This window comes from Gracilinanus agilis, chromosome 3 (assembly GCF_016433145.1).
Source record: "Gracilinanus agilis isolate LMUSP501 chromosome 3, AgileGrace, whole genome shotgun sequence".
Lineage (NCBI taxonomy): Eukaryota > Metazoa > Chordata > Mammalia > Didelphimorphia > Didelphidae > Gracilinanus > Gracilinanus agilis.
In genome coordinates, this window is record NC_058132.1 from 523,839,885 (window position 1) to 523,859,470 (window position 19,586).

General features: G+C 40.4%; 1 protein-coding gene across 1 annotated transcript in view; it reads right to left on the minus strand.

Annotated features, from left to right (window-relative positions):
- Window positions 1–239: 239 nt before the first annotated feature.
- PCCA (propionyl-CoA carboxylase subunit alpha) overlaps window positions 240–19,586 on the minus strand; it is a 618,789-nt gene continuing 599,442 nt past the window's right edge. The window contains exons 20-22 of the mRNA XM_044669343.1: window positions 16,226–16,366; window positions 3,909–3,986; window positions 240–579 (exon numbers count right to left, since the gene is read on the minus strand). Of these exons, the coding sequence (XP_044525278.1) occupies window positions 511–579; window positions 3,909–3,986; window positions 16,226–16,366 (288 nt within the window). The 3' untranslated portion in view covers window positions 240–510. The remainder of the gene's footprint in view (window positions 580–3,908; window positions 3,987–16,225; window positions 16,367–19,586) is intronic.

Sequence of the window (19,586 nt, forward strand, 5' to 3'; positions counted from 1 at the left end):
TTCAGAAAGTTAAGACTGATGACAAATCAGGCTTTTGGGTCCTTTCATTATGGAAAAGTCAAGAGCTGGGCTACTCGGGGTCTAAGATAGACTAATGGTAATTTGAAATGATCAAAGACTGGCTGAAATGTGCACACATTCTTAGAAGGGATCACAGAAAGAGGCTGGTATTAAAGTCTACTGGCACAGATTATCATCTTGTGTACATTGTCTTCATTCAAAAAAAGGGCAAACTAATATTTAGACAAATGTTCCGTTTTATTGATTTAATTTTGACACTAGGAAATCTCACAGCAGAAGTACAAATCATATGTACAAGTATTTATATCAATACAAATTTCCATTGGTGATTTTTTGGCAGAATGTTAGTTTTGACTATATATGGAATAAATATGACCAAGTAAAATCTGCTGCACAGGAGTGTTCCCATAAAATGCCGGAATAAATTTGGTGTGAAAGAATAGTAATAAAAATAGCTAATTAAAATGGGTGATGATTAAGGATAATATTTTATTCCAGTTCTACAAGAAGATCTCCTTCTCCAACTGTGTCTCCAGCTTTGCAATGCACTGATTTCACCTTAAGTTAAAAAAAAAAAAAAAGAAGAGTAATCATTAAATAGTATTTATAGGGATGAAGGGAAAAGCAATATTCAGAACCACATTTGGAAAAGACAAGGAGGTCTCTGCAGGATCTGAGGCACAGGTACAATCTGCTTGGCTCCCTGAAGTCCTCAGATATGGTGCTAAATGAGACTGGGAGTGTGGGCATGACTCATTCTCTCCTCTGCCCCATCTCCCTTTAGAGCGAGTGTCCTTTTGTTCTTATTTGCTTGGCCTCTCAGTTCAAGGAGGAATCCTTTTGGGAAAATAATTTTTGCAATGCATAATATTTTAGCTGGTAGTGCAGCCATGAAAATGTCCAAATGTCCAGTGATTTCTCCCTACCCTTCCTCACCCCAACACCTCCCTGCTCCCCATCCAAAAAAGACACACATATGCAAGTACTTCTTTTTCTGCTTGAAACATTTGGGTTCCAAATATGAACTGGGTGCTTTTGAAAACCAGAATCCTCCTAAATCTTACTGCCATGTACCCCAAAAACCTAGAATAGAATTTTCTGAAATGCTGTAGCCTATTTCATATTCTCATTGAACCCCAGTGCAATTCAAAATGAGAGAACTAATTTTTATTAATTAAAGGAACAATTAAAAGTAGAAAGCAAAGAACCTGTAGCCCTGAGACTCACTGTTGTAATTAGGCACTTGCCTTTGAATAGAAATTAAACAAGAGAAGTATTATATATATATTGTCCACTATGGGTTTCTGATGTTATGGATTTATTTCCCCCGGTGATTATTACTATAGTTGGTTTTTTTTCCTCTGTCTTATAAAAAAGTTCTGCCTTCCAAAAATGTCACATATTTCTTGACATTATGATACTGGGGAGGGAAGAGGAGGGCAGAGGGAAAGGTTTATTTAATTTAGCAGAGGCTCCAGTGAGAACTGGAGCAGAACTAGGTGGCCATTTGGGCAACTGGTAGAAATAAAAAGTTCCAGAGGTGCTTAGAATCTTGTACACTCTTCCCAAGTCAACTGTAACTCACTCATATGTGAGTAGACCAGGAAGGCCTGAGTTTTTCCAAGTGGTGTGGATCTGGTCAATATGAATACTTCAAACCACCTCATTCAACCTATGCCAGTTGGGCTGAAGGGGCTGCTTTTTTCCAGGTCTGATTCCTTGACCGTTCGTATATGATGTATTTTTAATGATGCTGCAATTATTCTGGAAAAGGAGCCACATATAGTGTGAGCTTTCTTTACTGGGATACTTGGAACTGCCTGGAAAAAAAATGACCCTGTGATGTGAAAACAAATAATAAAAATCCAATTGCATCAACCTTCCCTTTGACTTGACCTGGCTTCTTTGTACTCAAGTCTCTGACAATCAAAGTTCTGTATCAGGGAGCTTAGAGGAAAAGAAAGCTCATGGTAATAAATCAGATACCTTATTTAAAAGTGATACAAACTCTACTGTGTAAGAGAATGTGACTAGATCAGCGTGAGCCCTTCCCAGCCACTGGGAAAACAGTGGAGTGCCACTGGTGATGGGTCAGAGCATCATCCCTGAATATGCAAGATAAGATATAATTGAACAAAATTTAGGCTCAACTTAAAAAAAAATTATGCTTAGTTTTTAAAGGGCATCTGCCAGAATGATGTGCCAGAAAACATGCAATTATATCACATATATCACCAAGGTTCTAGAATTTAAGTCAACAAAATAAAAGTTGTTAAAATCATGAGAAATGGATACTATTTCCTATTTACTATTTCCCATTCACTCTAAAAACAGAAGACTCAAAAAGAACCCACAGGTCTTTGCTTTGCTTTATGCTTGATCCTCACTAGGTTTAAGTGGCATTTGCACAGGAACCCCAATGTGGCACCCTATTTCTTGGGCCTCACCAAAACTGCTGGTGCTTGAGCCCCAAACAAACCTTTTCTGGTACCCTATCATAAACTGGGCATCACCAATGCTTTCAGGGGGTAGTCATTTGGCCAGATTTCTGGTATTTGGATTTGGCTTATTTTCTGTGCATGTGTATCAGCAGATAGAATCCGAGTTTTTGAAATTTTTTTCAAGGTGGCTGAATTTCTTACTTTTCTGGGGCTGTTTTGCCATAGCTAAGAGGGTACTGCAAGAAAGCCACAGCTGTGCCATTACCAGACTTCAAAACGAGAGTTACTTTGGCCCCTCTTTCTGTCTCAGGACCTCGAAGGGCCCCTGCAGGGCCATCTTATTCAAATGTCTTACTTTACAAATAAGATTGAATCACAGAGATGTTAAGTGACTTGTCCAGGGCCAGATGATGTACATGGCTGGGCTGGAATATCATACTCTTTAGAGTATAAACACAAATGTATGCTTTGAGTATATCATTTGGTTTCAAATTATGTCACTTGAATCTTAAGAAGAATAATTTGTTTTCTGTAGATGTGAACAAAGCTTAAAATTCTGCCTCCTTACCTCAAAAATCTATAATTTCATTAGTGTGGTCACCCCCTGCCGGCAGACTCTGCCCCTTTATAGCAGATGGTCTTTGGGAATCACTATGGCCGACAATGTCTTCTTCCTGTGGCCATAATAGTTATTAGCCTCTCCTAAACCTGGCCAGGCTGGTTTTAGACCACAGTCTATCATCAGGACATGGTCAGATGTTTTACATCTTTGTAGGACCTGCTAGGGCTTATGACCCAAAAAGAGAAAACCTCGAGAACACAGGCATTGCCAAGTACCCTTGTTAAATGGCTACGCAGGGACTTCGGCACATCCACCACTTGATCTAAAATTGAATTCTTCTCTTTATGAAGAAATTATTGTGAAAAACCGATTTACATTAATTTTTGCAATCTATAAAACCATTCCCTGCTGTGTCACCTAAGTCTCAGATAACTAACTGCCTCCAAGACAGATGTAAACATTAAAAATTAAAGACCCCTCAATTTGAAAGGCATTCAAATGAAGAACCACTGTGCTTTTGCCTCCTGTACATTCCTAGTTGCTTTTGGGGAGAAAAGGGCAGGGCCTACCTGGGCTAAATTTTGGCTCAGTTTAACTCTCCTGCATTATTGTGTTGGGAGAAAAAGCACCAGATAAAGTGACAAGATCCAGTTCTGGTTCCAAATCAGTCACTAGCTGTGCAACTAACTGTTCACAAGTCACCTTCCCTCAGTTTTCCCACAACTAAAGGAAAGGAACTAGACATCACTGAGAAGCCCCATCCAGGCTCTCCGGTTCTAATTTGCAAACTCAGTTTTCCTTGCCTCCTCCCTTTTTTTCTTTTGTTTTCCTTGCACCCCTTGAGACCAGAGGTTTTCCAAAGATGAGCGGCTGGATGATCTTACCTTGCCAGTTTTCCCTGCACCCATACTGTTCTGCATTTTCATAGCTTCAATCACACAAATCTCCTGACCTTCAGATACCTAGGAAAACAAAAATAAACAAGTTTCCAAGCCTTCATCTTTAAAAAGATTTCAATTCTGCACTACTTTTTTCTTAGGAGCAGCTATGTGGCACACTGGGTAGAGGGGTGGGCCTGGAGTCAGGAAGACACGAGTTAAAATCCCACCTCAGATACCCACTAATCACTAAACCAGTTTGCCTCAGTTTCCTCAACTGTACAATGGATAATATATAGCATTTCCTCAGGGTTGTTATGAAGATCAAATGAGATAATTGCAAAGGGCTTAGCACAGTACATGGCACGTGGTAAGCACTATGTAAATGTTATTAATATTAGTTCTTAGTAAAGTTATCAACAAGTGTTTTGCCAAAAGATAGGGACTTTTACCAATGGCACAGCAGGAGCCTTCAGGAGAGAACAATCAAGAAAGAAGAAAGAGCCTATTTATTACAAATTAAACATTGATTCAGATACTGGCGAGTCTGGTTGTGGAACTTCCAGTCCAATCTAGGGGCTTGCTTTGTACCATGCAGATCCTTCATTCAGGAAGCACAACTTTGGGGGCCTTAAGGAAAGCCTGGGGCTTTTGTTACAAGTCCTTGAAGGCTGGCACATCAGGAGAAGCTAAGCCTGCCTCTTCATCATCTCTGTGGGGGCACGGATCCTAGGCACCAGAGGATAGCTCCTCCTTCACCCAGGCCGGGGCTTTCAGAATACAATGCTGAAGTTTTAATTTCTGCACTTGTTTGCATTCTGATGTGAAACATGCTCGGGCTGAGCCAGGTGCAACCCACTGGTGTTGAACCGCTTCCATTTAGGAATCAGCTGTGACTAAAGGCCCTTTTGCTTTTTTTGCCCTTTCCTAACAAGTAAGCATGGATGGACTGAGTTGAATTTTTCTCTCATCTGAAATTCTTCTCTTATCTTAAATTTGTAATGGAAGATTCTAGCCCCTTTAGGAAATGAAATGGGAGAAGGGCTGTGGGGATGCAACTCTAGAGTTGTGTGTGTCAGGCTCTCCTTATTCATCCCTCTTTGATGTGGCTTGGTTTTGTCCAATGCTTGCAGAAGTGCCTGGAGAATATTCTTCCCTGAAATCCCCAGATGATCTGCATGGACTCAGAGTCCCTCCTCTCAGCTCCCCCCTCGTGGTACAAGCTGTCTTACTGGCAGCCATAAGTGCCTGGGAACCCTATGTATTCCTTTCCTCTGATGTTCAGGTGGTGAGTTGTTTTTTTCTGGCACAAAAATATAGGAAGAGCTGAGATGCCAAAGCTTCAGTGCTGGCACTGAGGAGAGACACTGTGCTGGAGAGCTGGTCTTTGAAACATTCTGCGAGCTGCCCTTTTTGATTCATTTTCACCTGGCATCTGAATTCCATGGTGAGTGTCTCACCGACTTGTGAGGTTTTTCTTCATCATCCAGAGAGGCAGCTCAAAGGAAATACGCCGATGCCAATTAGGGGTGACAAAATGGTAGCTTCTTCGATGAACTACTGAATAAGTCGGGATAGGGAATGACTGGAAGGATGGGAAGTAATACCTGACCTTCATCTCTAAGCACGATCCCCTGAAAGGCCAGAGCCATGTGTACTAGTATAAACGAAGGCCAAAAAACAGCAGAAAAGAAAAATCTTCAGTTTAAATCACACAGAAGTTAGAGAAAGAGGAGCAAAAGGAAAAATGGGGAAAAAGATAATTATACCCCCAGTGAGTCACTCAATTTCTACTATGGGCTCACAGAAAGAGATAAATGGATTTAAAGTCTGCCAAGGGCTTCCCATACACAGGAACATGGATTCAGAGCTGGATGGGGCCGCCAAGGCCATCTAGCCTTCACAGATGGGACACGAGCCCAGAGAAATGGAAAGACCGACGGTCACCAAGGGAGTCTCGGGGCACTCGGGCTCTTTCACTGTGCCGTCTCTGCTCTCCCGCCGTACGGTGCCTAAGCCTTTTAGCTGAGGTGTGGTTTAGCTAGCATCAGCTGCACAGGTTTCAATCAAACAATGATTCTCTTCAGGGCACCATTACTGTGCCAGATCACCCTTTCAGCTCTGTCTACACCTTCTCCACATTAGCCACATCTACTAAAGCCTCTCCTGACCTCCTTGTCCAAGTCTTAACTCCCTTTCTTGAGCTATTCTTCCTATTTTATTCCCTCTTCTCTCCTGTGGCTTTGTCTTTCATCCCATTGTTTTGAATCTGAGAGATACCTGAGAGTTTTGCTGCTTCTTTAGGTGGATCTTCTAGTCAACCACCTGCTAAAACTGTGAATGAGAGGGCCAAAACCAAGCCCCTGCCAGGGTTCCATAAGATTTCACCTGGCTTAAGAAGAAAAAGGACAAAAAATACCATGACAATGCTGTCCATGAAACAAATCCAAGAATACACCAAGTCTACCCACCACTCTTCATTCTACTACTTGGCTTGCCTGTGCAGATGGTGCTGTTAGGCGGTTCCCCGAGATGCCGTGGTTTAGGAGGTGAGCACGAGAAATGTGAAATGTGGATAGCTATTCAGTGCTCAGTGGCATAGGAAGGTTTTAGACAGCGCTGATTTGCCCAATAACAATGAGCAGTAGTGAGGCATCATTACTCAGTTTAAAATTTGGGTCTCATGAGCACGGGTTTCAAGTGATAGTAAAGAGCCGCCGCGGGCACTGTGAATCCATGAATTGAATCCCGATCCTTCTGCCCAACCACTCTCCTTTGTGCAATACGGATATCCACATTTTATTGCTCTTTGATTCTTCAGGCATCTTCTGTGTTTCTCTGACTTTATAACTGGCTTCCTCTTTTACCCAGGGTAGATTATTTAGGCGGCAAATGAACATTTTGTTCATCTGTATTTCTAATTTGATTTTAGACTGTTTTCATTCGCATCCCTCAAAGCAAAGCAATATTTAAAAATTGCCCCAAGAGCACACAGAAATCAGTAGGACAACATTAAAGTCATCAAAGCCACTAAAGGGTCTGTGTCTCTACATAGAGTGCAGAGATAGCCAGGATCTGATTTGATCCCATTTCAAATCACTTCATCCATCAAAAATCTGCATCAGGGAACCAGATGAATGCTGCATTAACTTAATGCCACTGAACACCATCTAAATACACGTTTCTGCTAAAGCTAATGTAAAAATGACTACAATGACGACTGGGTTTTCCTTCGACTGGCTCCGTAACCATAACTGGGCTGTGCTGGGCAGGCCGCTAGTTCCCACAGTTCTGAGACAGAACTGTGGGGGTGGAAGCCTGCAGCCAGAACCTTTCAACCCAGAAGCTCGGCGGCTTGTGTGGCTAATGGACCAAAATGGCCACAACCACCAAAAACCCTCCCAGGTATCATACCCCCATCGCCCTGGCCTTGGGGAGGAACCTGCCCAGGAGTCGTTGGCCAGGGCAGGGCACTCTCCGTGCTCTCCGAGTGGGCTCTGCACAATGCCGGGGTCTCCTCTGCAGGGGCCGTGCCGGGCCGAATGAGCTGGGTGGGGAGGTGCCCTTCTCTAACACTTTTGTGAAGCATCTGCTAAAGACTTACTGATTGTGACAGGACGTCTTCAGTGCTCGGCTTACAGAATAGTCACAAGCCCCACAAGTCTTTTTGATGAACCCAGTCAGCCTGATGTATTTCTCAGCTCCCCGTCTAATTGGTGTAAAGTTCGTAGACTTGAATCCTGGATCTTTCATCCAGCTTATTGCATCCTCTCCTTTGACACAGGGTCAAGGTTCACATTCGCATCCGATTATCAAAGTGGCACTCATTTAGCAGCAGCCTGCCTTGCACCAAAATGAGTTAGCTTGAAGGAAAACTCAGCCATTTACTCAGCAGATTTTAGCATTTTAAGGAGGCCTGAATGTCACACAGTATTGCTCCATTCTGAAGAGTTTCAGACATCTCCAGCTGATGATTAATTGTGAGTGATGGGAAATAAAATCCAGTAAAGCCAGCTGCTTGCCATGGTCGGCAAAATTACTATAATGGATATAGGCTGCCAATTTTCCAGTTTTACTGGCAAGTCTTCCAAGTGTAATTAAGGGAAGTTATAAATGATATGGAAATCTATCAAGTCCCATTTATTTTCAGAGGACTCTTTCCCCAGAGACTTTTATCTTCAAGCTTATAGTTTGCTTTGTTGTGCTAATGATTTAAACTACTTCTTATTCCTGATTAAAGCCCCCAATATCCTTCATAGGATGTTCTAGGCATTTCTTTTGCAAAGATTTAAAGAAACAGAAACGAACTTGGGCCGTTTGTGAACTTAGCTTATCCCTACATTACTCTGAAAATGCACAAGGGATGGCCGGCTCGGTGGCGACGTGTATAGTCTCGCTGCCCACACGCATCCTCATGAACTCGAAGATAACGTTAACATGAGGAGAAAGAGGGGGAAGAGAAAAGCTCTCAAGCTAGCCGAAAAGGAAGCTCCCCCAAAGTAAAGACTTTAAAGGCTGCTTTCGAGAGCAGCTATTCATTCATCAGAAGGTGGTGTAGCTCACTAATGTTATTTGATTTGGAATAAAAGCATGAAAATGATGGCAAAGGCCTAAAATTGGAGATGTAAAGGATGACTGCACAGTATTCCATTTCTCAATTTCATCCTTCAGAGCCACAAAATGGGGGTGATACAGTTACTGGATGAGATTTACAGTAACAGCTGTGGTCTTCCCACACAAGGGAGGCCCTTCTAATGGGCTAAGGTCTGTTTTGAACAGACGGGGAGTAACAAAACAAGGTTTCCTATTAAGAGTGTGCAGTAATATTTCTGATAAAGAAAAGGATTACGGGATTCATATTTCCTTTACGGAAGACAACCCCTTTGTGTTGTCTAAAACTGGTGTGGTTTTCGAAGGGGATCTGTTAAATGTGGAAGAGGGGACACGAATGACATGGAAATGTATAGTTTTTAGAGACTGAGCCTCTAGCAACTGTAAAGAATGCATAGGAAACTGTGCCAGTGGCATATGGCTTTCCACTGTGCTGAACATTCATACAAAAGACAGGTTCATCAGTCATTGGAGTATCTGGATAAAAAATTAGCTCCTGATGGATGGTATTTTGAGCTTACCTGCTGCTAGTACATTACCAGAGAAACACAGGTTTTGAAACCCACATGACATTAGAAACTGCAGACCATGAAATACAGCACGTGCAGGCGCACATAATGTACGCCAGATTATACAAAATAATAAATAAGCTATTTAAACCCTCTGCCTAAAATTGGGCCCGCTGCAAGGAACCCTGGGTCACTTCTACGCAGGCCAATTAATGCACAGCATCTGCTGTATAGAAGCAGGGCATGAAGCACTTCCGAATGATTTCAGCAATTAAAAGAAAACTGTTTCCTGCCTGTTCAGACAGCAACTGTTTCAATGCAAGAGTGAGCACCAAATCACTGTGTGCAGCTGAAAAATTAAGCCCCCTTTTTGGGGAAGAGGGGTGAGAGGGATGGAGGTTTTTTTTTTTTTTTGTTTTGTTTTTTAAATGGAAAAGGGAGCCTTCTTTTGTTGTCCTACATTCTGTGTTTTTCTGCCAAATTAGACAGAAAGCTCTGAGGGCTTACAGGGCCCTCTACAGTATCACCTTCTGGTGCACTGTGGCTCCCTAAAAAGACGGATCAATATCAACCCTGCTGATTCTTCTACAAAAGTGAAAATCCTTCAATTACATTTTTTAAGACTGTTCTATTTAGAACACAGGTGCTTGAACGCAATGCATTTTAAGGCCCTCAGATCTGAAGAAAGGCACAGCTAACAGCCACAAGGAAAAAGGCATCTCGGATTTGGTTAAAAGGCACTGCTAGGATCTGATTTTAATAACTTCTTTCTGAGCCTGGAAGATAGGCTGGTAAATATCCCTTGATATTTCCCAAAGAAGAGACGTATATTCACATCCCAACATATTTAGGTCTGGGGAAAGACAGGGGGACAGGGGAGAGAGACCACAGGGAACAGGACAAGCTTAGAAAAATGATGCCAGACTTATTATTGTCTTGGTTTTTAGCAAGGCCCTTAATGGGCTTCATCCATGGATCGATTCGTTCAGACTGGCATTCATTTTAAAAGGAAGTTGTGACACTTGCAGCTCTCCTCCCTACTTCTAGATCCCCTCTGTAACCCACCTAAACACAATTTCTCGCACACAGTAGGCATTCAGCAAAACAAACATGAAACTGAATGGCCGCTCTGAGCCTGGGCCCTTGTACCCTTTCCTCCATTTTCAATGTACTTGAATGTGCTGGTAGGGTGCAGGGGGGTTTGGAGGGGACAGCTGTTAAGCCAATGCTCAAGTACATTTTTTCTTAAACTTCCTTAAAATGACAAAAAAGGCCTTACTCCTTTGCTGCCTCCTTTCTAAGCTAGGCCTTTAGGAGCCAAATTGTAATTTTCTGGTGTCTCCTTTTAGAAATATATATTTTTTAAAACTTAACCTTCTATCTCAGAATCAATACTGTATATTGGTTCCAAGGCAGAAGACCAATAAGGGCTAGGCAATAGGGATTCACTGAGTTGTTCAGGGTCACAAAGCTAGTTAGTATCTGAGACCAGATCTGAACCCAGAACTTCCCATCTCTAGGCCCCGCTCTCTATCCACAGAAATCATTTGGTCTCTGCATCTTTGTAGAGGCCCCTCCTACAGAAAAGGCTTTTCAGTAGAATGGTGGTGTTTTGTTTTTTTTTAACAGTGTCCCCAAAACGTTTTATTGATACCTTTTACTTTTACATCACAGTTATTTCTAGGTCTATACCATTGTCCCTTCCTCCCTCCCTCCAATGAATCCTCCTTTGTAACAAAGAAAAATGATTAAACAAAAATACCAGATAGTCACTCTATCATTTCCCTTAGAATAACGTCCCCTCACCTCTGTCAAAAGGAGACAAATATGTTCCCTTATCCACTCACCAGAAGCATCTCTTTTTACTTTCTCAGTCACTTGGAGTTGAGGTTCCTTCTTGAGATCTTTTCCTTTCTAGCACAGCAGCAATTATTACTTTTATATGCCAGTTTACTTATTCTCTAATAGCACCCACTTTTAGTTCTAGTTTTTTTGTTACCACCAGGAATCTTGCTGTGGCTCTTTTGTTTTCATCTTTGAACTCTTTGGGGCATATGTCTAGTAGAAGGTCTTATTAGGTCAAAAGGCATGAGCAGTGATGTCACATTTTTGTGTAACTATGTTATTTTTTAAAGCATAAATAGAACAAAGGCAGTTTTGTCTTAGCAAGGCTGCAAGAGGCAATCATCAAAATGGTTTTGAGTCTGAAACGAGGATAACCTGTCTGAAGTAGATCTTACCTTTAAAAGCAAAAGATAACAAAATGATTCTCTTACAAACAGATTTCCTCACCACATCAACGCGGATGGATTGCTCTGAGAGATCACCAGTAATGGAACATATACATTTTAAGAAGTCCAAAGCCTTACAAAGAGTAGTGTGGCAAACAGAAAACAAAGCAATACCTATTTGTTTATATGCACTCATGTATGTGTTTAGGTGTATTTGAAGTTAGGCGATTTACATAAAGAATAACTCACATTGTCAAATAATTAAGTAGCGCAATCACTTTCTGAATGGGATTCAAAGACGTGAGTGATTGAAAAACCTCTCAAACCAGCAAGCTGGTTCCTTGGCTGAGCCTGAAGAACTCTGCCCCCCATTTCCCCTCCTTCTCCCCCTGAACAGGGCTATAGACAGTATCTAATGGTTATGTTGCCTAAGTCCACTTGTCAGCGGTGTCAGATCTAACCCTGGGATACTCCAAATACCTAATAATCAAAGAGCTTTCAAATCTGGCTCAGTACTGGCTCTTTCAAGAGCTGAAAAAAACAAAATGTCTCCTTTGCTCTTATTCATTATTCTTTCAAATTCGGCTATGAACCGAACAATTTTGAGAGAAAAGGAAAGTATAAATTCTCTATTTGGAAATGGAGCAGATGTCTGTGTTTCCCAAATCAATATAGGTTTCAATTCTCTTAGAAATCCTACTAACTTTGGAAGGAATAGAGATTAGTAGGAAACAGTCGAGGAGGGGCACTCCGGTCAATAACTTGCCATCAGGGACAGTTTGGTTTTTCCTTGTGTGAACCACAATACGGCATACCACCTGAGAAAAATGTCAGCAAAACTCTAAGCTCCCGTAACCAATGCCGCCTGCTTTTAAATGCCAGTTCCCTTACAATGGCGTTCTTCCATGACTTGGCCTGGCAGCCACACTTTCTGGTAAATGCTCCCAAGTCAGAATATGCACTGGGCAAAAGGAAAACAAAATCTGTAACCAAAGTAGATGCCATGAAAAGCAACAGGTACCTTTTGCCAGCCTGTTATTTTACCTGAGTTTATAGAGTAATAAAGAACTTTGCTTCTTTGTTTCCTTAAAGGAAAAAAGTTATCCCATGATGGTAAATTAAATACAGCCCTTTGCAGGCCTCTTTTTAAAAATGAGATGAATATTTTCAATGCAAATCTGAGATGATCACCGAATCTAAACATAACCAGGAAAGGGCTTGAATTAAATACAATGCTAAAACTCCCCCTTGGGGTTTTTTGGGTTTTTCCCCCTGATACCAGGAGAAGCAAAGGGCTAACAAAACAAAAGTGTTCATATTCACTTTCTTTCACACTTCAAAGTCAAAGCAAAAATTGTGCAATAAGTTCATCAGTCCTGAGTCACATGTTAAACGTGGGGAAGGGAAAACATTCTTCCAGGATTTTAACTGAAGAAAACTTTGTTCAAAAATGTGGTTTCAATTAAAAGATATGATAAAAAAAAAAAAGTTAGACCCATCAGAAAATGCTAGTTAGAGAAAAAATGGTGGCTTTAACTGGCATCAAGGTTTTTAGGTTTGGGATAGTGTTAAATGCAGAGAAATTCATTAAATTCAGTCATTTAAAGAAATGCTTCTATTTTTCTGTAAGGGAAATACCGTTCTCCACTCCAGTCTGTATAATGATAGCTTCGTCAACACCCAGTTTTCTTCTGATTAAACTAACTAGCAACTTATTTGCTAATACCTATTTTCAGATGCCAAACAAGCACACATAAAAGTCAAATACATGGAAAAGGCCTTTAAAAAATGAAATAATCATCACATTACATGTTAAATGGAAAGAAATATATTTTAGAGAATTTTAAGGAAGCCCATATTACGGTGTGACACCCAGAACAAAATGTTCTTAATTACAGTAGAATTTCTCTTTTATACTTAGGGAAGGAGACATGGAACTCAACTGTATTTCAAACAACACACAGGCTTTTAAATACTGGTACCTTGAAATCTATAGAGATTCAAAATAAAATTCAGGTATATGGTGTTTTGTTTTGTGTATTCTACTTTCTACTTTGGTTTATTGTATAAAGATTTATTAATAAGTCAAATGAAACTTTCTTCTTGGATCTCTAATACAGTGCTACTGTTTTTTCCACAACTTTATAAACATCATTATTATAAAAATATTTCATGAAACATTGATTGTTTGTGCTTACTTGGCTTGAAATATAAAGATTCATTTAAGTTTTAGATAGGCCTAGGAATGAATAGAGCTGCTAAATGGACTTCAGGTTTTTAAAAATATTATTTTCAAAAGGAAAGCTGCAAAGACTTGAGGGGCCCTTGGTTTGCCATGGCCATTTCCTGACTGCATTAGTAGGCCTCAGAGATAACAGGCCTTGGCTCCTTGATGGCCACTGTATTCTAGAGATAAGGGTCCATGTTACCTTGCAGTGGAAGGTGGTAGAAAAGTGGGTAAAACAGAGGTAGGGAGAGCACTAGATTCCTAGAGAGAACTAAAGTGAGTCTGGAGTCTTTGGCCAAATGAGGAGGAATTTCTTACATTTTAGTTCTGTGGAGCAAAATTAGATTCTAAGTTGGTGAGAACCTTGAGAATTGAAACCTCTCCTAACTTCTGGATGAGCATCAGCTACTTTTCACAAATAGCAACTCAAGAGAGAGTTTTATTTTATCCAAACACAATAGTACAAAGTGTGAAAGGCACTGTGGGGAGGGACCAAAGCTAACTTTGGAAACAGGAGAACCAAAGCAAACATGGTCCTCACCTGGCGGGTGTAAAAACTCTAACCCAAAGCATCTGAGAAGCGGTGGTGGCCCTTCCAGGCAGCATAAACCACGCCACTAATTTTTGTCCCTTCTTAAAAAGTTATTTCTGATAGAGGAGCACTGTAGGCTGGCTCTCAGGCCTATTTACGTGGTTCGTAAGCTCCTCAAAGCAACTCTAAGAAATGGTTCTAATTGATAATTTTCAGGAAATAATATACTTAACAGTTTTCCAGCTCTCCCAGTGTTGAAAACCTGTGTTCAAGTAGGTTTCTCCTTCAATATTACAGAAAACTATTTAATTGCTTGAATAAATTCAAATACCAATGTTATCTTGCTCCTTTTTTCCTCTGGTTACTTTGTTTTCACATAGTAAAATATTTGTGGGTAAATATAAAATATATCATTGATTTCAAATTTTAGTCCATGTAGAAGTTGGTTTGAGGAAAAAGTGTTTTAAAAAAAGGGCTGCATTTATGAGTGGGTTTCAGTCCAGTTTGCTACTCTCTAAATAGTCGCAATTAAGGAAGCTGCTTCTGAAAGATAGCCATGATAGGAAATCAGAATCCTACCACATAACAAATGCTACCTCATTTCTTGTAGGTTTTGACACTGGTCCTTGAAAAGAAAGGATTGAAGTTAAACCCATTTTAGAGAACCTGACTTTTGGTAATTAAAACTACAAAATTAGTACTGACCAGTTTATGTTGGAGGAACACACATTATGTAGTTCAAATGTATTGCTGTTCCATGCCACCAGCAAAAAGCTTAACAAGAATATTTTTTAAAATCTGCTCAGAAGTTTGTGGATTTCCTTTGATTATATTGGGGTGATTTCTGAATTCTATAGGCAATGATCAAACTTCTTATGATCCTGTTCCTTCAGGAACAAGAGTACTAATTAGGCTGTTAAAAAAAAAAAAACCGCAGCCTCTACCTTACATCTTTTTTTTTTTTTTGAATCACATGCTCAAATCCAAATCACAAAATCTGAATATATAATTTTTGCTAGCAAGAGCAAAACAAGATTGAGAATCAATTCATCCTTACTAGGTCATTTTATATCTTTTTTCCCCCTTTACCCTGGGAGTTAGGCATTTTATCCTCTAAGGTGAATTATTTATTGAGTCATTTTTCTACTTTGTAGGCTCATTTCAAGTCTAACTATTTCTACCTCTAACCTTTACTGGCTGCAACTGCTTTTCTGTATGCCATTTCTAAAAATGTAGACTAGTTTCTTCTGGTGTTAGCATTTGTAATTTCATTTATGTTAATAAAATAAAATAGGCAGGAAAATTCAATTCGATCTTTAAAAGAAACTATGTAAACTTTAGAGTTAATTAAAACACAAAATGGAATCTTCTTTTTCCACTCTCAAAAAAGTCCAATAAAGCCTACCCAGTTAGGATGGTTTTTTTTTCCCCCCTCTTTACCCTTAAACCAACCAGAAAGCCCTTTTTGATATCTTTGGTTACCTCCAAAGATTATTTCCTTTTTCCTTTTTCTAATTAATTGACAGAAAGATTTCTGTAAAAGGGTGCTAGAACACGCCCCTATTGCTACTAACCAGACCATTCAATACACTCCTAGGGGAGGATGGAGGGGGGAATCTTATCCTCAGGGATTAAGTGCTTAGCAATTAAGCAATAACAAACTATTCTTTGTGCTTCAATATTACAAGGTTGAACTTTGAAAGATGAACTCAACATTGAACTTATCCTTACATCCTGGAAGATGCACTCTTTTCAGGTCTTACTTTTCTTCTTCTCATTTAGCTCTCTTTTTTCCCCTTAAGCCAAGAGAAAGCTTCCTCTTGAGAGAATTTCTTCTCAGCAGTATTGCTTGTGGAAGACCAGAAGATACTCCCTGTAAAGCTGTTCAAAGCCTAGATGCACTCATGATGTTAAATGGAAATATTTTAAAGTAAAATACTACTAAAAGCTGAATTTCTTCTTAACCACAACAGAATGGATTTGGCCTAATTTCGATTCTATTCACAAAAGGTTTCTCAGGCACTGAAAAATGTGTTTTCTGAGAATCTAGCTGATGTAAAGAAATAGTCAATGTATATGGTTTGAACGATAATCTACTTTACTGACTAATGAATGCACTGGAAAGACTGATTTCTGCTTTCAGGGACGCTGGGAAGGCAATTTGAGGAGAGGAGCCTACAAGACAGCCTATATTTAAAAGTAAGATCACTTACCATGTCTCCTGGCTTCACAGAGACTGCAACCACCACTCCAGGCATTGGCGATCTCAAAATACTGCTTGTGTCCTCTGCTATTTTCTCCAACATATATTTGTTCAACTCTGCAGCAAGCTCAGTTAAGACATGTACCTTATACTTAAAGAAAAAAAATAGACAAAATAATTTAAGTTGTAGAATTTCTTCACGAATTTTTATCAAGTCAAATCCTTTTTTTTTTTTTTTTTTGCTTTTAGGAGTCTAAATTATACACTGACAAAACATCTCAACTAGAAATTTCTCCTAGGGACAATCTAGTTATAGATACAAAATATTTAAGACTGTATTTGAGATACATTGCAGAAACAAATAAACAAACCAACAAAACCCATGATCCAAATACAGTTATTTTAGAGAGGGGAGAAGGTTGCTCCAAAGTTAGACACAAAGAAGCAATTAGTAAAATGCTGCTGCATAATTAAGAAAAATCAGCTGAACCATACCAATGGAAGAGGTCATCATTTCCCTTTCTAGCTCCCCTCTTACACACTTCTTCCTGAGAACTAGAGACAATCCAGGGAGCCGAGTGTGGGCCGGGGCGGCCGTGAAGGCCCCGCGCCAGTAGATGGCAGCAGGTTTCTGTCCCAAACTTGCAGGCTCCCGCCTCCAGGAGGACAGAGCCCATTGCTATTTATTCATCAATCATTGAAACAAAAGGCTTCAATAAGCATTCTGGGATGACTAACATTTAAAATTCAAATGGATATTTTGATGAACCAAATATCAACACCTCCTACTAAAACTATTCTGTGGAAGCCATTGGCTTTAGTGTCGGGCAGGGGGCGATTTGAAGGGTACTAACTTCTGCTTACAGAAAGAACAAGATGGTTTCTTCGGAAAGGGCGCCCTGGAGCCTGGGGAGGCTGGCCCAGGAAGGGGGCGGGGGGGCTCCCCGGATGGAAGGTGCTTGGCTCTCTCCTGTACCTAAGGAGGCTACACTTGGTTTAACCAAAGGAGAACCCAAGTCAAATGCTGAGGGAGGGTCACTTTGTGAAGCTGAAAAGCAGCACCTGGAAATTTTAGGAGTCCCACCAAAACCTATTTGTTTTGGGGAAGCCTGACTCTGCCTAGCCCCATTTTGAATGCAAAAAGCTGCTCTAACTCCAAGCCTCTTGTGGGCATCAATCAGGACGTTAATTAGTGTGTAGAACTTACCCTTTGCGCCCCACCCCCCCATCCCCAATACTTTGCACAGATAAAAAGATTCATGTAGTTTATTGTTGAGGATGGTGGGGGGAGGAGGGGAAGCAAGCTAGGCGGGAAGCTCTGAGAAGGTAAGTTTGAAGTAGATTTGTGACAATGTGACAGGTTGAATAATAACATCTTTGCATGTTTCTTTACTCTTGAGTGTGTGTTTTGCAATCAAGTCGTACAAGTGTCTGCCAGTTGCTGAAGGATATGATCCTTAAGTGAAATTACAGTGCAAATAAAAGCTTTTTGCTCCTATTAAAATTCATCTGAGTCATAAGTGGCAAAGAAAAAAAGCTAGGAGAGTGCCTTCTGCTGTCAGTCTAATAAACATTCTGGGCAGAGGGACTATTTATCAGAGATAAATCGTACTTAAAAGTCCTTCAATAAATCTATGGGGGGATGAGAGGGGAGAGAGTATAATTATACCAATTTTCACAGTTTCAGTATCTGTGGTTAGTGTCTGCTTTGTACCAATAGTTTGAAAATTAAAACGAACCCAAACCCCACTACAATACCACCAAATCTCTCTCCTGAAGACAACAAAAGTAAGTTAGCATCGGGGGCAGCTGGGTAGCTCAGTGGAGTGAGAGTCAGGCCTAGAGACAGGAGGTCCTAGGTTCAAACCCGGCCTCAGCCACTTCCCAGCTGTGTGACCCTGGGCAGGTCACTTGACCCCCATTGCCCACCCTTACCACTCTTCCACCTATGAGACAATACACCGAAAGTTCAAGGGTTTAAAAAAAAAAAAAGTAAGTTAACATCACATTAAAATGCTGTGTCTGTGTTTAAAAGATTTTGAGGGTTGAGTGTATAGATGTGTGTATAACTTTTTTCTCTCCCAAACTACAAACTCCAAAGTCAGGAAAAGTAACTTTTAAAACAAAAGCCTAGAGTCATTTGATTTACTATTTTCTGTGGAGGTCCGGACACTTAACAAAGTTAATACCCTAACTGGATTACAAAGCACAGAATCAACAGGAATAAAGTGCTCTAGGTTTTCCTGAGGCCCTCTTCTCCCCCCCTCCCCAAATGATAATATCCTGACTAACAACTCCATTCCTCTACTATTTTTATAATTTTCCTATCTTTTAGATTCCTCTCTCTGTAGGGCTCCAGCTTTGCTTGGAATGAGATGTGAAAGAGTCAGAGAACTTAAATGCCTTCAGATGCAGGTCTTTGTTATTGATGAGATGTTTGAGATGTTCCTTTTTCCTTTTGTATTTGTTTATTGTTCTTAAATCTGTTTGGGGGATCTGCAAGTTATTGTAATCAAGTGAAAAATAATAGCAGTAAACTCCTAAGGAAAGGCCTTGTTTTTCATAGCTGGCTTAGAAATGACCTTTTTGAATATAAAAAGATGAGGCAGAGAGAGGGTTCTCTTAAGATTACCTTTGATGTTGGACTACTGATGTCCTGACCCCACCAGAATAGTCATACAAACTTCCCTTCTTAAAACAATATCCTGGTTCCCCAAAAAAACATTAGACAGGGGTGTGATTGCTAGGCTTGGAAGCTTAATGGAATGTTGCCTATGAGTCCATCAGGGCAAACTTCCTGGTGAGACATGCACAGGTTCTCTGTTGCCTCAGAAAAGGAGTCTCTGACTAACATACGTAATGCCTTTAAAGTCTCCTCACAACTCTCGCTTGATTGTTTCTTTGGATTTCTAAAATTGTCAAGTCTGGTTCAGCATGCAATAGGACTCCAGCTTTATAACGGGCAGCTACATGCAGTGACTAACTTCTGGCAGATTTCTCAGGAGAAATCATTTTGTTAAGCGAACAACCCTCTCCCGTTTTGCTCCCCTCCTCCCCCAGCCCCCCAAGAAAAAAAGAGCAAATAAACTCAAAGTTGATGTTTTTATATATGGGCCAGGCTTTTGGTCAATGGATGGCAGGAGAGAGAAGTGCAATACTAGAAGAGACCATAAGGTTTTCATTGCCTAAAAACATGAGAAACATCTGCTTGAGTCATGAGGAGCTCATTGGTGGACTTTAGCCGTCATGGAGTCTGTAGCTGATCAGCTCTGATTTCATCAGTAGATGTCACTTTACTCTGCAGGGCTTCAGGGGATAATTCTTCCAGCCAAAGTAAAGTTAATAAAAAGTACCTGAATACTCTTTCACTG